This window comes from Anas platyrhynchos, chromosome Z, assembly GCF_047663525.1.
Source record: "Anas platyrhynchos isolate ZD024472 breed Pekin duck chromosome Z, IASCAAS_PekinDuck_T2T, whole genome shotgun sequence".
Classification (NCBI taxonomy): Eukaryota; Metazoa; Chordata; class Aves; order Anseriformes; family Anatidae; genus Anas; species Anas platyrhynchos.
In genome coordinates, this window is record NC_092621.1 from 41,883,668 (window position 1) to 41,900,089 (window position 16,422).

At 38.0% G+C, this 16,422-nt stretch overlaps 1 protein-coding gene across 2 annotated transcripts in view; it reads left to right on the top strand.

The window, feature by feature from the left end:
• Window positions 1-14,047, top strand: part of TLE4 (TLE family member 4, transcriptional corepressor) — a 97,628-nt gene extending 83,581 nt beyond the window's left edge. For both annotated transcript variants that reach the window (XM_027446250.3, XM_038170739.2), the window contains exons 10-20: window positions 232-285; window positions 947-1,099; window positions 2,321-2,453; window positions 2,754-2,947; window positions 3,149-3,225; window positions 6,824-7,073; window positions 8,154-8,401; window positions 9,406-9,553; window positions 10,103-10,253; window positions 10,593-10,669; window positions 12,308-14,047. In XM_027446250.3, the coding sequence (XP_027302051.2) occupies window positions 232-285; window positions 947-1,099; window positions 2,321-2,453; window positions 2,754-2,947; window positions 3,149-3,225; window positions 6,824-7,073; window positions 8,154-8,401; window positions 9,406-9,553; window positions 10,103-10,253; window positions 10,593-10,669; window positions 12,308-12,415 (1,593 nt within the window). In that variant the 3' untranslated portion in view covers window positions 12,416-14,047. The remainder of the gene's footprint in view (window positions 1-231; window positions 286-946; window positions 1,100-2,320; window positions 2,454-2,753; window positions 2,948-3,148; window positions 3,226-6,823; window positions 7,074-8,153; window positions 8,402-9,405; window positions 9,554-10,102; window positions 10,254-10,592; window positions 10,670-12,307) is intronic.
• Window positions 14,048-16,422: the final 2,375 nt, after the last annotated feature.

Here is a 16,422-nt window from a genome sequence, read left to right on the forward strand (position 1 = left end):
CTTCATTCACTGTTCTGAAAACTGGGAAGAATGCTGTAGCTGTGAAAAACTATTAAGGAGAAACACCTAAATATTACATTTATTTTTACTCCAAAAAGTTTGATTAAAGTAAAGGATATATTACATAGTTGTGAGCAGCTTTGCATTTAATTGGCTTGTTTTTTTCTTTGTACTTAAGAAACATCAGGATATTAAATATATATTTTTACACACTATGATTTGTCATTGCAGGACAGTGATGGTGAAAAGAGTGATGATAACTTGGTAGTTGACGTTTCCAATGAGGTATGCAGAATTGTGTTTTTTGTACCTTACACTAGCAGTGGTGGGGTTGGTCGTGTATTGAACGATTTCTGGGTGTATTGGGTATAAATAAGATTACAGCTTTTGCCTTCATAAGAGGGCCTGAAATGCCTAAGGAGGTCCAGTCAGGTCTTTCTTTAGAATGCAAATCACATCTCTTAATACTTATTTCTACAAAGGACTTTTTTGTTTCTTATTCACACCAAAAGCCTACTTGAGATTTTTGAAGCCAGCCCAGCCCAGCAGATAGGATGCAGTTTGTAATGGTATCTGTGTTTTCTTTCACTGTGGCCCAGACTTCCTTTGTGAGCTTTATCAGGTCTGACAAATGCCTTAAACCTTCCCAGTCTGTCAACTGAAAAAAATAGATTTATTTCCCTATTTCAATATCCATGGGTTTTAAATATTTTTCAGTATCCATAGATTTTAAACAGTTTTTCATGTTTAATGGCAACAAATTTTAAGGCTTTAAAACTATTTCATTATTGATATTGATTTTACATTTTTGCCAACTAAATGCTTAAGAACTGAAGAAAGATGTCACACTTTATGACAGAACTTCACTCCAAAGTGTGAATTGCTCAAGACAAGCACTAGTGGCTAGTATGAAGTTTTTATGCTAATCCACATTGCTGATGTTTAGGATCCTTCCTCTCCCCGGGGGAGCCCAGCACACTCTCCACGAGAGAATGGCTTGGACAAGACTCGACTGCTGAAGAAAGATGCACCAATTAGTCCGGCGTCAATTGCATCCTCCAGCAGTACTCCTTCCTCCAAATCCAAAGAACTTAGCCTTGTAAGTGCTTCTGAAGTCTCCAAAACCTGTGATAATAAGCTGAAATAGATGCTTACCAGCTTTCTATCTAGACACCATTTGGATTTCCACAACTATCAGTAAAGCATCATGAAACATTAATTAAAAAAAAAAAGTAAATTTTATAAAACAGTAAAGAGAAAGTCCACAGCCTTTTTTTTTGGTATAGGAAGAGGTTATTTTCATTGGTGGTGTGGGTAGATGATAGATGTGCTGTGCTGAGAGATGTTTTTCTCCTCCCCCGTATGAAAAACTGTCATTCTAAGAATAAATAAGAGTACACAGGGGTTCCTTGAGCTGTTTTCCTGCACTGTGGTTTATAGCAAATTCAGTTCCTGCTTGGATGTGATTTGGTTGTTAGCTTTGTTTGAATTACCAGGCCATATACAACAACAATAATTTTTATTTTCTATCTAAAAAGTAATCTGTCATTTACAAGAGCCTTCCTTGACTTGCATTACAAATCACAAGGCAAAAAAAGTGCTGCCAGCAAGTTGGGGGTTTTCTTTCCTTTCCTGTTTGTGACCACATTTAATCACATTTCTGAGCTGCACAGTAACTCCCATCTTCGTTCTTCACAGGTCAGGGTACATGATTATTTAAAGAAATAAAATAAATAAAAAGAAAGCTTAAAGTGAATGTAGTGCTCAGGAAAGGTGATGGAATGACATGTTCAGGCTCAGGAGTCTGATGAACAAGCCTGTCACAAGAGTAGCACTGCACAGTTCTGACTTAATACTCATCACTGTCTCCATCCTATGTTACCAACCCCCGATCTGGGTGTGAGTTGTTGGTCAGTTGTTTTTTCTGCTCTTCTTGTCTGCTGGGAAGTGGACCCTCGCAGAAGCTCATAACACGAGCACGTCCACAACAAGCAGACCAAGACCATCACCATATATCATGTGCTGCCAATATAATTGCCAGATGGCAATGATCTTCAGTCATTGACCTCATTCTGAATCACATGGATGCCCCAGGCAAGGAAAGCTGTGAAGGCTATAGTTAATTTGCAAAGCCATTCTGTATTCTTCATTGTCTCTGTAGCTTCTTTTCATTGCCAGTGACTTTTGAAGCCCAAACTCAAAAGCTAGATTTCACTAATCGTGCATGTTCTTATTGTCTTCCACTCTTTTTTCAGACAGTACTCAAAAAGGTAATATAACGAACACACTGTTTTTCATTTTCTTTTTTTTTGGCAATTAGAATGAGAAATCTACCACTCCTGTATCTAAATCAAATACCCCAACTCCACGGACTGATGCGCCAACTCCAGGCAGCAACTCCACTCCCGGACTGAGGCCTGTGCCGGGCAAGCCCCCGGGTGTGGACCCACTAGGTGAGTATCAGTCTGTCTCAGCAATGTGAAACTGCTGCCATTCATTTCCTTACCATGGACCATGCCAAGTCAGAATGTTATGACTGCTTAAATTGGATGCTAAACTGGTTCTTCAGCACTTACATATATATGTTTTATATATGTATAAGTGCTTGTTTATATATATATATATATATATATATAAAATTTTATATGTGTATATATATATGTATAAAAATACAATTTAGTGGTTCAGGAAACTCATATTTCATTTAATGGGTCTGGGGTGGCTGTGTGATTTCTCTGTTTTTCCTTCAACAGCTTCAGGTTTAAGGACACCTATGGCAGTGCCGTGTCCCTATCCAACTCCATTTGGCATCGTTCCACATGCTGGAATGAATGGGGAGCTGACCAGCCCTGGAGCTGCCTATGCTGGTCTGCACAACATTTCCCCTCAGATGAGTGCAGCAGCTGCAGCAGCTGCAGCGGCAGCAGCTTACGGGAGATCTCCAGTGGTAAGTGTTTGCTGCTAGTGCAGTTGGTGTTGAAAGTAATTCATATCAAATTTCATATCAAATGTAAGACCTGTGGGGTTATATCTAGTGCAGTCTCTTTGTAATTTGGGAAGTATGCTACGGAGAAAGTGAATTAAACAGTCTTCTCTTGCCTATCTCCATCTTTAATATACCTTTTTGTTTTGCTTGGGAAACCTATAGGTTGGTTTTGATCCACATCATCACATGCGAGTCCCAGGCATCCCTCCCAATCTCACAGGCATCCCAGGAGGAAAACCGTGAGTATCAAACATTCAACATCACAAATTATTCATCTGCTGAAGTTATGTTCCCTTGCTGGTTGGAATTCCCCTTAGCTACTGAAAATTATTGTGTGAATAGGAATAAATACAGCTGTTTGACAAAGGAAGAAGAAACTGTTTAATCTTAAAGTTGCATGTGTAAAATTTGTTTCAAAAACCAATAGCAGCTGGCAAGTATTGGGTGGTATAGAGTAGAGGAGATAGAAATAAATGGAAAAAGGAGCTGAGCTTCGAGGTATTACATGCTGAGTCTGACTGGTTAGTCTTATACAGAAATGCAAAATGGAATGGGATCTCAGCTTTCCTTCTCCACTGTACTCTGCTTCTCAGTTTAAAAAATGATTTCTATGTTCACAACAGCCTTGCAATTACTTGCAAACTTACCAGCTGCTATAAACAGCAGTGTGCAGAGAAAGGAACACTGAAATGTTTTATTTGATTGAAAATACTGGAAAGAATTATTGTATCGTAATGTTCAAATTCATCCTTGATGGAACTGACCGTAAAAGGTGACCTGCTCTACCAGGCATCTCTTGTTGTGAGCCTCAGAAAAAGAATTACACAGATATGAAGAACTCTGCGCTCACATCCCTCTTGAGTTAGAGAGGGGAAAAAATGAAACAGTAATGCAAACCATATTGATTCAGGTTTTATGTGACGGTCCTCCAGTTCCTGTGTGACACCCATGGGAAATTGTGGCTGGCTAATACTGCAGAGGTGGTAGGGCAGGGGACGTGGTTTGTGCTATTCCTTCTCTCTGTGTCTCACGTATGAACATGTTTGTGGGGGAGTGGATGGGAGATAGTCACGCACCTGCATGTGACTGAATGCATATTTACCTCCCACTGAGCTTGTGGACGTGCAGGATTAGTAACCTATCATGGGAGAAGTGATCAGTCCTAGTGCCTGTAACTCCTCTTGTACAAACATATCACAGGAATCATAAACTATATCTGACTCTCAGATTGCACACACTGCAGTTCGCCTCAGTTGACTTTCTGCCAGTTGATCTGCTCTGATAGGCTGTTGCATAAGGTGGGTTTGGAAATTGTGTGCAGCAGCCACCAGGTCAGCTGTTTGCATTAAAAGTTCTGCGGGGTGCAGACTTTCATTCTACACGTACAGCGGGCACTTAGAAATTTCCTGATGTAACATTCAGATGTTTGCACTGTTCAGGTTCATCCTTGGTGGAGCCGGATCCAAGAGAGGTGACCAGCTCTGCTAGGGTTTGCTTGCTGTGCACTGAGAAATGTGAACTGTGCAGACCTTTCTGCTCATGTAGCAAACTGAAATCAAACCAGTTCAAGTTCTGTTACATCTCAAAGGATTTTGAATGTCATTGACATATTGATGACAGTTTGAAATGACAGTTGCATTTAAATATTTGTCAGCCTGCGTTTCTGAAACCTTTGAAATCTGTTACTCCTTTAGCATGGCTGCATTCCTTTTTTCTTCGTTGTTAGGTACATTATTTTTCAAAGCTACCATTTGGGATTGTTGCTTTCTCATTTACTCTTTCTTGTCCCTTAAAGCAAAAGTTGCGTAACTCTGCACTATTGAGCATTAGTTGAAATGCAGTTGGTAGCATGTGGCACATCAGGGGTCTGGCTATTAATAATTCTCTTTCCACTTTGGACATATCTCAGAGAACTGAGGATAGTACAATACATAAATAGAAAAGGTAGCTGATCTGGACAGAAGAAAAAAAGTGCTCACTGGGTGTTTATAGTGTCAGATATTTTGTAGGTTATTAGAGTATTTCAAATAAGCAACATGCCGTGTGATTTTATTAAAAAAAAAAAAAAAAAAAAAGCAACAGTTTAATCACATGTGCTGGTGGGAATAATGGTTAGAATGAGAACACTGTAGTCACTGATCACTCCAGAACTAGGCTTTATTTCTGTGGTTGTTCAAATTTGTTCCCTACGTACTTCATAAGCCTGGCAAAAATCTCTCTGACTGATGAAAACAATAAACAAAGTGCTCATTCTCGCTCTACAGAGCAACTGAAACTTTAGGCAGAAATCAGAAGAGATGATAATGAAATTCCACTTGTTTTGTTAGAGATTTTAGCTTCTTTTTTCAGTACCTTACTGCAGCAAACAGGAATTAAGGAGATAATGGGGAAGATATTTCAGATTTCTGTGGTGATAATTGAACCCAAGATTCTACTTATATTGGCAGTTTGCTGCTTCTGACAACCACAGAAATCTGTCCTACCCTTCCCTGAATGTGTTTAATGTCAAAAAATGGAGAATGATGATACGATCTGTCACTCAGACCTGCCAGAACAAGAAACAGAGGGCAGGATGAGAAGAGTCTGTAAAGCTCTGGGAATTGGGCAGAAAGGTGAAAATGCAGTTGCAATTTATCCTGCTGAAAATTATTGTTCAGATGTTAATGCACTATGAATCTTAAATAACAAAATCAGTAGTTGAATTCTGAAGCCTGCCTTCCTCAACTTTCAAGCTACAATTAAGGAAATGAGCTTTCTAAGTAGTATCATAAAATGATTTTTTTTTTTTTTTGTGAGCTCTTCTCATTCTCACCATTGTGACAATGTTTTTTTTTTTGTTTGTTTGTTTTTTGTTTCTTTTCATCTGTATTTCTGTGATGTTTTAGGTCTAAGGAAACTAAAGATTTCTGTTAAGCATGCATTGGTGTGTTTAGGTGAATCCTCTTAAGTTTGTGCTCTTGTAATAGATGTGATGTGTCAGGGAGCATCTAAGAACAAGACAGTTTCACAACCTAACTGTTCTCCTTGGAAAATATTTTGAGATGAAGCTGTTGATAGGTTATTCACAGGTGGCATAGCTGGCAGTCACACAACACATTCTTTCTCAGTGAGAGTCCTGATTCTGGCAAGAGAAATTGGGATTTGTAGTTGTTGTGTCAGTTCCACAAAAAAAAAATAAATAAAAAGGGAGAAAGAAAGTAAGCTCAAAAGAAGGAAGAACATCCCAATGTATTTTTGCTGGTCTGTCATGTCAGGTGTCAGCAAGCATGCCTGAGGGCTTAACTCCTTGATGGTGGTGTGGTGGTGGTTTCCCTACACCCTTACACATAGTGCTTGGCAGTTTCACTTGAGCTGCATGTGATCTGTGGTGTGTTCAGGGCAGCTGGGCAGCAGTCCAGCTGAAGTCCACGTTAGTCAGTAAGGGAACAACCAAATGTCCACTGGCAGTCACCTAGCCCCAGTGCTCTGCAGCAACAGGCTGGCTATTTCTGTCTGCCAGTGGGCCTTGACCCGTCCTTCATTTGCATCTCTGCAGGCAGTGGTCTCCCCACACATTGCCAGAAACTGTCATTGCATAAGTTGTGAAAGCTCATTTGATTGGTAGATGGTCCTTTGCTTGTCCCATTAAAAGCGTATGTTTTGAGATCCATGCTGTAAATATCTAAAGGATTTTTTCTTTACATCACTGAAAAAATTGCAGGAGGAACTAAGCAAACAATCTGATGAATGCCTGCATTGGAAACACATCTATAATTCTGTTTTCTTAAACAGGCTTGAAGAAAAACTTCTTCAGTCTTATTCCTCTCACCCCTATTTTTTTTTTTTTTTTCCCCATAGAGCCTACTCATTTCATGTAAGTGCAGATGGTCAGATGCAGCCTGTTCCTTTCCCTCCTGATGCCCTCATCGGTCCAGGAATCCCTCGCCATGCCCGCCAGATCAACACTCTGAATCATGGGGAAGTTGTGTGTGCAGTTACCATCAGCAACCCCACAAGACACGTGTACACGGGTGGCAAGGGCTGTGTTAAAGTCTGGGACATCAGCCACCCTGGCAACAAGAGTCCCGTCTCTCAGCTGGACTGCCTGGTAGGTGAACGGTGGCATATGACAGTGGAAGAAAATGGCAGGTTCTCTTAAGGTTGAAATGCTACTGATAAGGTACAAAAGACAGTGGCTATTTGGGTGTTGTCATTGGTATCAGAGGTTGGTATTTCATTTGTAATTTCGTTGTTCCTTTTTGAATGGAGTTTAAAGTATATTCCTTGTAGTACTCGTGTCTTTTTTCCCCCAGTGAATCAAAACATTTTTAATATCCTAAAATTGTATTTGCAGGGGGAAAGATCAAAGACAGCACACCCGATATTGTTTATAAACTTTGACATTTGTTGGCAATGTTAAAGCTTGATACCCTATCATGCTAAAAATTGCTGTCTTGCAGCTGTATTCTCAGAGAATATTTGAAGATTGTCACATATTTTGTGTCTGTGTATGTGTGTGAATGCATCGCCCTGTCTTAATGTGACAATTAAAAATATCCCTGAGTGTTATTCACAAATTATTTGAATGTGCTAACAAGATGAACCATTGTTAGCAGCCTTTCTCATGTCATTTACCAGTTCTTGGTAAGATGTTGCTTCTTGTTACAGAGGCAGTAAAATGAGAACTGTGCAGCACATCCAGACATATAATGAATTGCTACACAAATTGCTACACAAATGAAGAAAATTGCCCAAATATTTTTCTCTGACATCTCCGAGATGGTGGCAGCAAGTCTCACTGGAGCAGAGCGGGGGGGTGTGCAGTGAATTTGGTACTCCCCCATGCCGAGAGGTTAATGTGCTGAAATAAACAGCGTATGAAAACGTAACTTTCTACACAAGCTGTCGAATACAGCTATCTTGAATTGTTTGGGGTTGGGTTCAGGTCTTTGCATTCTGATGCTAATTAAGATTAAATATCTCTCACTACTGAATTTTGTAGATCAAGTTTAAGTACTTCCCTAATGTCATGTAATTTTCTGGCATTAATATACTTTATCATTGTCATAAGTATAAATGGCTCATTAAAACCAGGAGGGAATACAATACTTTTATGGATTTCTGCTCTCATGTTAATGCTGTTTTCCTTTCCTCATGAGTAATCTCTTGATGGCTTCTGTCTCCACAGAACAGAGATAACTACATCCGTTCCTGCAGATTGCTCCCTGACGGCCGCACCCTGATTGTTGGTGGGGAAGCCAGCACATTATCCATTTGGGACCTGGCAGCTCCAACTCCACGCATTAAAGCAGAGCTGACATCTTCTGCTCCAGCTTGCTATGCCCTAGCGATCAGCCCTGATTCCAAGGTCTGCTTCTCCTGCTGTAGTGATGGGAACATTGCAGTGTGGGATCTGCATAACCAGACTTTGGTAAGGTAGGTCGACAGAACCAGATCATCGGGTTGTGAAGAATTAATTAGACATAGCCTTACATGCTCTTCTGCATAAATACACTCTTTTTTTTCATGGTATCAGAGTCGCTGCTCCTTCTATTTCATTGCTAGGCAATAACTATGGTAGTACTTTGACAGAAGTCTATATAGTTGTTTGTAAGCTTTGAGAGTTTCATAATTTCAGGCCTACCAAACAGCCCCATAACTATAATTGCCTAAGATCAGCTGGTGTTGACACTGCTATATGTTCTTTGAACAGATGGATTTCTTTCTTCCTATGCAATACTCTGTGCTCACACTCCAATCTCTTTAATCAGTGCCTCAGCAAATAGGTTTCAGGTACAAGTGTGTGTAAATTACTGCATTGCACACCTGAACTTCTTAGGAATATGGGTTGCTGTTCAACACTAATGTACAGTTAGCTAAGAGCCAGTCATACAGACCTTCTCTGTGCACTACACTGTGTACATGCTATTACATATACTCTTTCAATATTGCATGTAAAGGCAGACTTTCACCTTCTAATATTCTCAGTTTTGCAGCTTTTTAAACAAACAAACAACAACAACAACAAAAAAAACACACCACCACCACCAAAAAAAAACCATTTTGTTGATGCCCTGCAGTTTTTCTTAAAGCAAGTGAATTTTGACAGACATGCAGTCATGCTATTCTTTCAGGGGTATGTGGTATTCCCAGTCAAATGGTGGGTGTCACACAGCAACAAAGATCCCTAAAATACCTAATTCATAAAGCATGCTTCTTGAGGCGTCTGGCCAGATTGATTGCTTCATCAATTCATCACAAAACGCACATGTTCATCCTAGACTTTAGATTAGTGCTGGATTTCCACTGACATATACTTTTCTGTTGTCTTTAATGGCTGCATGTCAGAGACTGAAAGAAAAAGGAGGTATTTTGAGTACATGATCAGAACTCACTCGTTCCAATGCAAGAATGTGTGAATCTTCTTCTGATGTTTTCAGGCAATTTCAGGGTCACACAGATGGAGCCAGCTGTATTGACATTTCTAATGATGGCACCAAACTATGGACAGGAGGCTTGGACAATACAGTCAGATCCTGGGACCTCAGAGAAGGGAGACAGCTACAGCAACATGACTTCACATCACAGGTTCAATCTAAGAAGCTTTGGCATGTTAAGAAAAATCTGTCGAGCCCTTTATTTAAAAAAAAAAAAAAAAGACATAGAGAACTCCAAAGAATTTTTCACTTAGTCTCACACTTTTTTTTTTGATATGGCAGCTAAACATCTTTCTGGATTATAACTGTTTGACAGATTAGTATTTCTCCCATGAGAGCAGTGGAGAATCCTTTTTATTAAAGAATTGCCAGATTAAAGTGTTCTTGTACACAATCTGCTCCTATTTCTGTAGATCCTTGTTCAAAAATATTTTACAAAAATATTTTAAAATGCTGTCAGATAAGCTAGGACATTAACTTTTATAGCTTGATTCAGTGCTTTGCTATTACAGTTTTAATTGAGATTTGTTTACATGAACTAATTTATCTTGATTACTATAGTAATTGGATTACCATGTTTTTAAAACTGTGGCAGACCAAGATGTGTTTTCGCATAGTGTTAACAGTGTCACAAGAAGTCGGTTTTCAATATCTCGTTCTCATTCCTTACTAACTGAAGCATGTGCTGTGCTAATTCCAGATCTTCTCACTGGGCTATTGTCCAACCGGTGAATGGTTGGCAGTAGGAATGGAGAATAGTAATGTTGAAGTGCTGCATGTTACTAAGCCGGACAAGTATCAGCTGCATCTTCATGAGAGCTGTGTGCTGTCACTCAAATTTGCTCACTGTGGTAAGCAAATATTTCCATGCCAGTATTTTCCTTTCTTACTTCCTGAGTAATTCATTAAAGATCACCTTTAGATGAAAGTAGAGATATTTAAAAAAATAGATATTAAATTGAAGTATTAAAATTTTTAAAAAATAAACAAAAATCTGTATGGCTGCTTTTTTTGTGAAAACTCCTTATATTGTCATCAAACACCTTAGTGTAACCAGATAAAAATATGGCTGTTCTTTGGATAGATATTTCATTAACATGTGAATGCATTGTTTTTATGACTAGTCTATTTCTTGGGGTGCATTCCTTGAAAACAAAATGGAACAATAACATTTAAACCATCTGTTGCAGGCAAATGGTTTGTAAGCACTGGAAAAGATAATCTTCTTAATGCCTGGAGAACACCTTATGGAGCCAGTATATTCCAGGTAATAATCTCCTAAAAGCTGTTTTCCACTTCACATTACAGTGCAGTAGAGCTGCACATCCCACAGTCTGTTAGTAGCTCAAGGAGTTTATAACAGAAATTCTTGGCTAATTGTTACGTTTCCTTAAGACTTTGTCTGTAATTAAATAGACATAAGCATTTGTCCTTTCTAATGTTTTAGTAATTTGTCTCTTACAATAAATTAACCATTTATTCTGAAGCTGTTTTTAATACCTTTCTTTCTTACCTGCTTGTCCATATTGCAGTAATACAGCGCCCAAGTTACGTTAGGTTAACATTCACTGAAGGTCCTGTAGCTAAACTAGTGAAAGATGTATCCAACACATATTTTTACTGTATGGAATGCATAAAGTTAGTAGATTGGACAGGCAGACTCCCGAGCTGAAGATTGTGCCCTTATGGAAGGATACTGTGAAGTGTAACTGGGAGTTTTAACCTATCTGCAGTTTTTAGTCCCCCTGAGCCCAATTTTAACAACACTTCAGTGCCATTACAGAAAATCAGGATTTGGGGCATGTCTTTCTCTTCTATCACCTACAGGTACTTCTATGCTGGGATTTTTTTCCAATTAAGTTAGCTGGTGTTCAGGGTTAAATGGTCAGGTCTCACCTGTACTGATACCTGCTGTGGTTCTGCCTTTCAGGTTAGAGCAGTCTGTCTTGGCAAGAGAAATCTGAGTTTTCTTAATGGAGAGTATTGAGCTATGGAATGACCTGCCACAGGCAGTTTGAGTTGTCCTTTCAGGAGCCCATCTAACTCAAAACTATTACTCCTAGTATAGCTTTCTTAATAAGGAGTAGAGAAATAAACTTCTTGTGCAGTGTAGCAGAGGTTTCTTTGCAAAAAACTTATCATGACTGGATAGTATTTAGCTTTTGCAGTGACAGGCAGAAAAGAAAATGTAGACATATATATAGGAAACATGCAATAAAACAGCAAGTAAAATGTGACAATACATACACATAATCTGAAAAAAAAACAGCTGGGAAAGACAAAGCTACTGCATCCTGACATATCCTGTCTTCCATTCACCTTCTTATTACACCACAGTATCTTTTTTATATTTATATCCTTCCTGATAATGTAAATTAATTTGTACAAGGGTTTTGTCTTCTGTGTTGAGCAAATACTGAGATGAGATACAGTTTCTTCTCTGGAACTGTTTCATACCTGTAGGTAGTAGAGCTCTGTAGTGCTTCTCCATGAGGTTTAAATCCAAAAAAAAAGAAAAAAAAAAGGAAGAAGAAAGATGTCTTTTATGCAAAGGCTAATGTATAAAATATTAATAAGTGCTCATTGCTTGTAAAGTGTATAGAAGGGACTGCTTGTTTTTGATGGATTGACAGATTATTTCAAGGTCCATAGTGTTGAATAGAACATTCGCTTTCCTTTCTGCTGCCCTTTTTTGTTGTCACAGAGCCTTAGGTGAAACAAGTTTGGAGTAACAGTCTTGTAGCAGAAGTTGCCACCCTGTCACTTTAGATCTGAACCTATAGTGAATGTATTTAAGTGAGCTTTCTATGTATTCCCTCTCAATAAACTCTTCAGATTAATCTTCAAACCCTTCTGGATGGAAAGATAGAAAATATATAATTTTCTTTTTGTCTTTTTCTTGTAGTCCAAAGAATCCTCATCTGTGCTTAGCTGTGATATCTCTGTGGATGACAAATACATTGTCACTGGCTCTGGGGACAAGAAAGCTACAGTCTATGAAGTTATTTATTAGAGACAAATCTAAATGCAGGCAGAACTCCTTCTCCTAGCACTTTGCTGTATTTCTTTTTTTTTTCTTCTTTTTTTTCTTTTTTTTTGTTCCCTTTTCTAAACTGAGAATTTAAATGCTCATCACAGTTGTGGAATTTATTTTTACCCTCTTAAGTTGCTGTTGATTTGTGAATGCTCATTAACAAATTGTGATACCAAATTGTCAGATAGCTACTTGGAAGATTCAATAAGCATACTTAACAGTGAACTTGACTCTTTAATTATGTATTATAGCTGTAATGTATTTATTTTGTTTAAAGAAGGCTTTCTAACAATGAACTGACTAAATAAAGCTGTCTGGCCCGGCTTTAGTTTAAAAGGTGCATTGTATACTTTGTGTTTTTGCTAGTGGATAAATTGGGGATTTTGGAGAAGGATGTTCAGGAGATAGTGAAGGTTACACTAAATAGACTTGTAGTTTCTATTTAAAAAAATAAACTTTGTTATATTTTTTAGTCCTGTTCTTGGATGAGACCTCTTAAGTGTTATTACAGTATAATTATTTGGTGGGAAGATGCTGTAACTTAACTATTTTAGACAGTCTTGGAAACTTAGGAAATCGCAAACTGTAGCCAGTAATCTACATGCCTGTGATGAATGGCAAATTCAGTTCACATCTAAAATTCACTTTAAGTAAGAATGTGCTAATTTATATATTTGCAATGTTAATATAGCATCTTGTGTACAGATTTGTTCTCAATGCTTTTCTGTTGATGAACATAAAGCATTTTGGTGTCAAGCTAGGTTTTTTAATATAAACACCTCTCTTTGTTATATTGTAGAGAGTACAATAAGTTGCCTCAAAGAATCACCTTTGTTACTTCTGGAAACTTTTGCAATGTTTCCTTGAAAATGGGGATATGTGTCTTTGGGCAATTTTTCAATTACAAGAGATTATGAAAAATATTTGATATGTTCTTTGGAAACTGCACTGAAATAAGAATGGATGCCTACCAATATACAAACTACAAAAGCAATGACCTCTGAGGTAGGATTTACAAGAGCACTCATTCCGACATACAAAGTGGAATGGAATCTCATTTGGGAAAAGGACTTGCTTTGTTTGCCAGCAGTTCAATCCAAGTCTTGATTGGATGTCCCTAAAACGGACATAGACTGAGCCATTGTGCCAGAGACAACGTGTTATCTTTTTATGTTGTTGTTGTTGCTGTTAAACTATGATCTGTGACTTTTTTTTTTTTGAATGCTTTAAAAAAAAATCTTTAAGTCTGTGGATCTGCTGATGTACAGTGCCTTTGCTGCTATGGATCAAAATCAAAAGACCCGTGTAGATAAATCTTATTGTATAAGTAGAAAATTACTTAATTTCATACTAGAAATGGATTGATGCTGCAAGTTAAAATGGACTGTTCATTGAAGTTCCAAATGTGGTAGCAAAAAATGGTGTCTTAAGTGCTTAGTGTTTGATGTCATTAACAGTTTCGTAATACTCTACATTGTAGAAAGATTTTGATACTAAACTGTGTCATTGTACATAGTTCTAATGCATTGTATTGACCACCAGTACTTCTATAATGGTAGATTATTGTTTGTGCATTCAGACTTTTAAGCATTAAACATAAGTAACTTCTAAGATGCATTTTTCTAAGTCTTTTTTCCCTCTCATTCCTTTTGCGTACGACAGTCTCACCTGTGTAGAACGCTGTTTGTAGGGAGAACTGGCATTCAGTCAGAGGGCATGCCAGTACAGATGCATGCAATTTTGTCTCTGATAGACAGTTTTAGGTTTCACAAAGCTCTTCCCAGCCAGCTAAATCAACAAATTTATAATGTCTTAAGTTTCTTGACTGCCTTCATTCTCAGCTTTTGGGAGTATCAGCTTTTGGAGGCCACAAGACTTCAAGTACGTCACCTAGGAGTTTTTCACCTCCTGTTTGTGTCATGGGATAAGATGACACAAATAAACTGACACAAACTATCTCATCAGATATAAAGCTTTATGTTATCCCGTATGTCCATGGGAGGGAAATTCAGAACAACTCAAGCTCCCAGGCCTGCTGAAGTATACAGAGCTCAGCAAGATAAGGGAGAGGGATGATGCACTGAAATGTTTCCTGGGTTTCCTCATCAAGGACTAAAACCTGTTCATACCAGTGCAAAGGCTTCTCTTGACTACAGTAGGCTTTTGATTAAGAAGTCAATCCAGCTTCCATTGAGTTAGGACACAAAATGAGCTATGGGAAATCATTAGGGGAAATAGAGTGAACTAGAGTAAATATATACTATTGAGGGAGAGGGAGGTTGTACTAGTCATAATGGGAGAAATGGAAGAAATCCAAGTGGAAATTGGAATTAAACCTTTCTCCTTTAGCCTATATCTGAAAGTGATGTGCATGTTACAAATTTCAGAGGTATAAACCTCTTGTGCTTTGAGGTCCAGCCTATGGTAATTTCTGTTTCATGAACCCCAGGCTGAGAAATTACTGTTTTTCTGAAGTACTAAAACAAGGCTTAAGCTGATTAGGTCATTTACCTGCATTGTGAGTGATGGGGTACTACTTGTCAGTGAAGAAGAGTGTGGAGGGAAATGCCGGTATTTTTTCCCTCAGAGTTGTCAGATTTCTTACAGTTAACGCTGAAGAGGAGTTTTCCAGATGTCCCCCAAAATAACATGAGGTTTCACTCACACGGAGATTCTGTGCTACTTAGTACAATAATGCATTGTAAAGATAAACACTGTGCAGATGCTTTCTGTTAATTGTTACTCTTGTCTGAAGAGATATAATTTACCTGTTATAAAATATTATGTTGGAGACACCTTTTATTTTCAAAGCCATTCAAAAATTTAAAAGGCTAGGGGTGTACTCCATTTACTAACAAAAGAGAAGCCATCTACTTAATGTTTGCAGAGGATATTGTATTTTTGTGCAATAGTTCAGGCATAAGAGATTACTTTAAACCCCTAAAATAAAGCTTTCCTTTAAAAAGAATAAAACACTGCATATCTTGAATTTGTACCAGAGCTAGTTTTGACAGTACAGTAATACAGTTTTAAAGCAACCTGCCATATATCTGCCTATTAATATATGTATTGATGGCTTGTAAACAGTCTAGGAATTATGTGTTTTAATCCAAGATGATCACAGTTAAATGTGTAATCATCCTAATTTTTCTCTCCTTCAGGGTTCAGTGCAAGTGAGAGGTGATAAACAGCTACATCCTTTTTTTCAGTTAAACTCACATAGGTGCACCTTCCTTTTTCATTTTTTAGTTTCTACTACCACTGCAGAGCACAACTTCATGCAGAAATGTTTTGTTACAGCTATTTTTTGTACCACAAACGTGGCCAACATTCTCCATAGTACAAAAAAGCAATGGCTCTGTCTTGAATCTCTTTCCCCTCTCAAATGCTTTTTAGTGCAATGATGCATTAGGAAAGCCATTTCTTCTAATCTGTCTGTCTTTTCTTTCTGGCCACTATAGACATGTTTGGTGGGAGTACTTTCCATCAAAATGGTATTTTCTAAAAATATGCAACTTTAAATGTTATTTCTCCTGCACGTACTTAGGCATGATCTTTCTCTCCTAGTTATTTTTAAGCTACTCAGTTATATTATACGGTAGATGTATAACTTGATGTGATTTTTCTGTATTTTTAAGTCTGTACTAGAATATTTCAAACAACAGGGCTTTGTTTTCACTCTGGCACCAAAAACATACAGAAAATTATTTCTTCCCAAAATGCTGGTGAATGAATGAGAGAAACAGAAAGGTAGGTTTGCAGATACACAAGTATTTGGAGTATCTTCTAGAGAAACACAGGTCATGTCCTTTGCACAAGTGAATGAATCTGTTCTTAAGGCAATAATGCTCCCATGTCATATGCAGATGAAACTCTAGCTCTACTACATAGAGGATCTAATTAAACTACTTTTTTTGCTGCTGGTGGTGGTGTTTTGCTTTTTTTTTAACAGTTTGGAACCTCTTTTGTTCTACTAGCATGCTTAT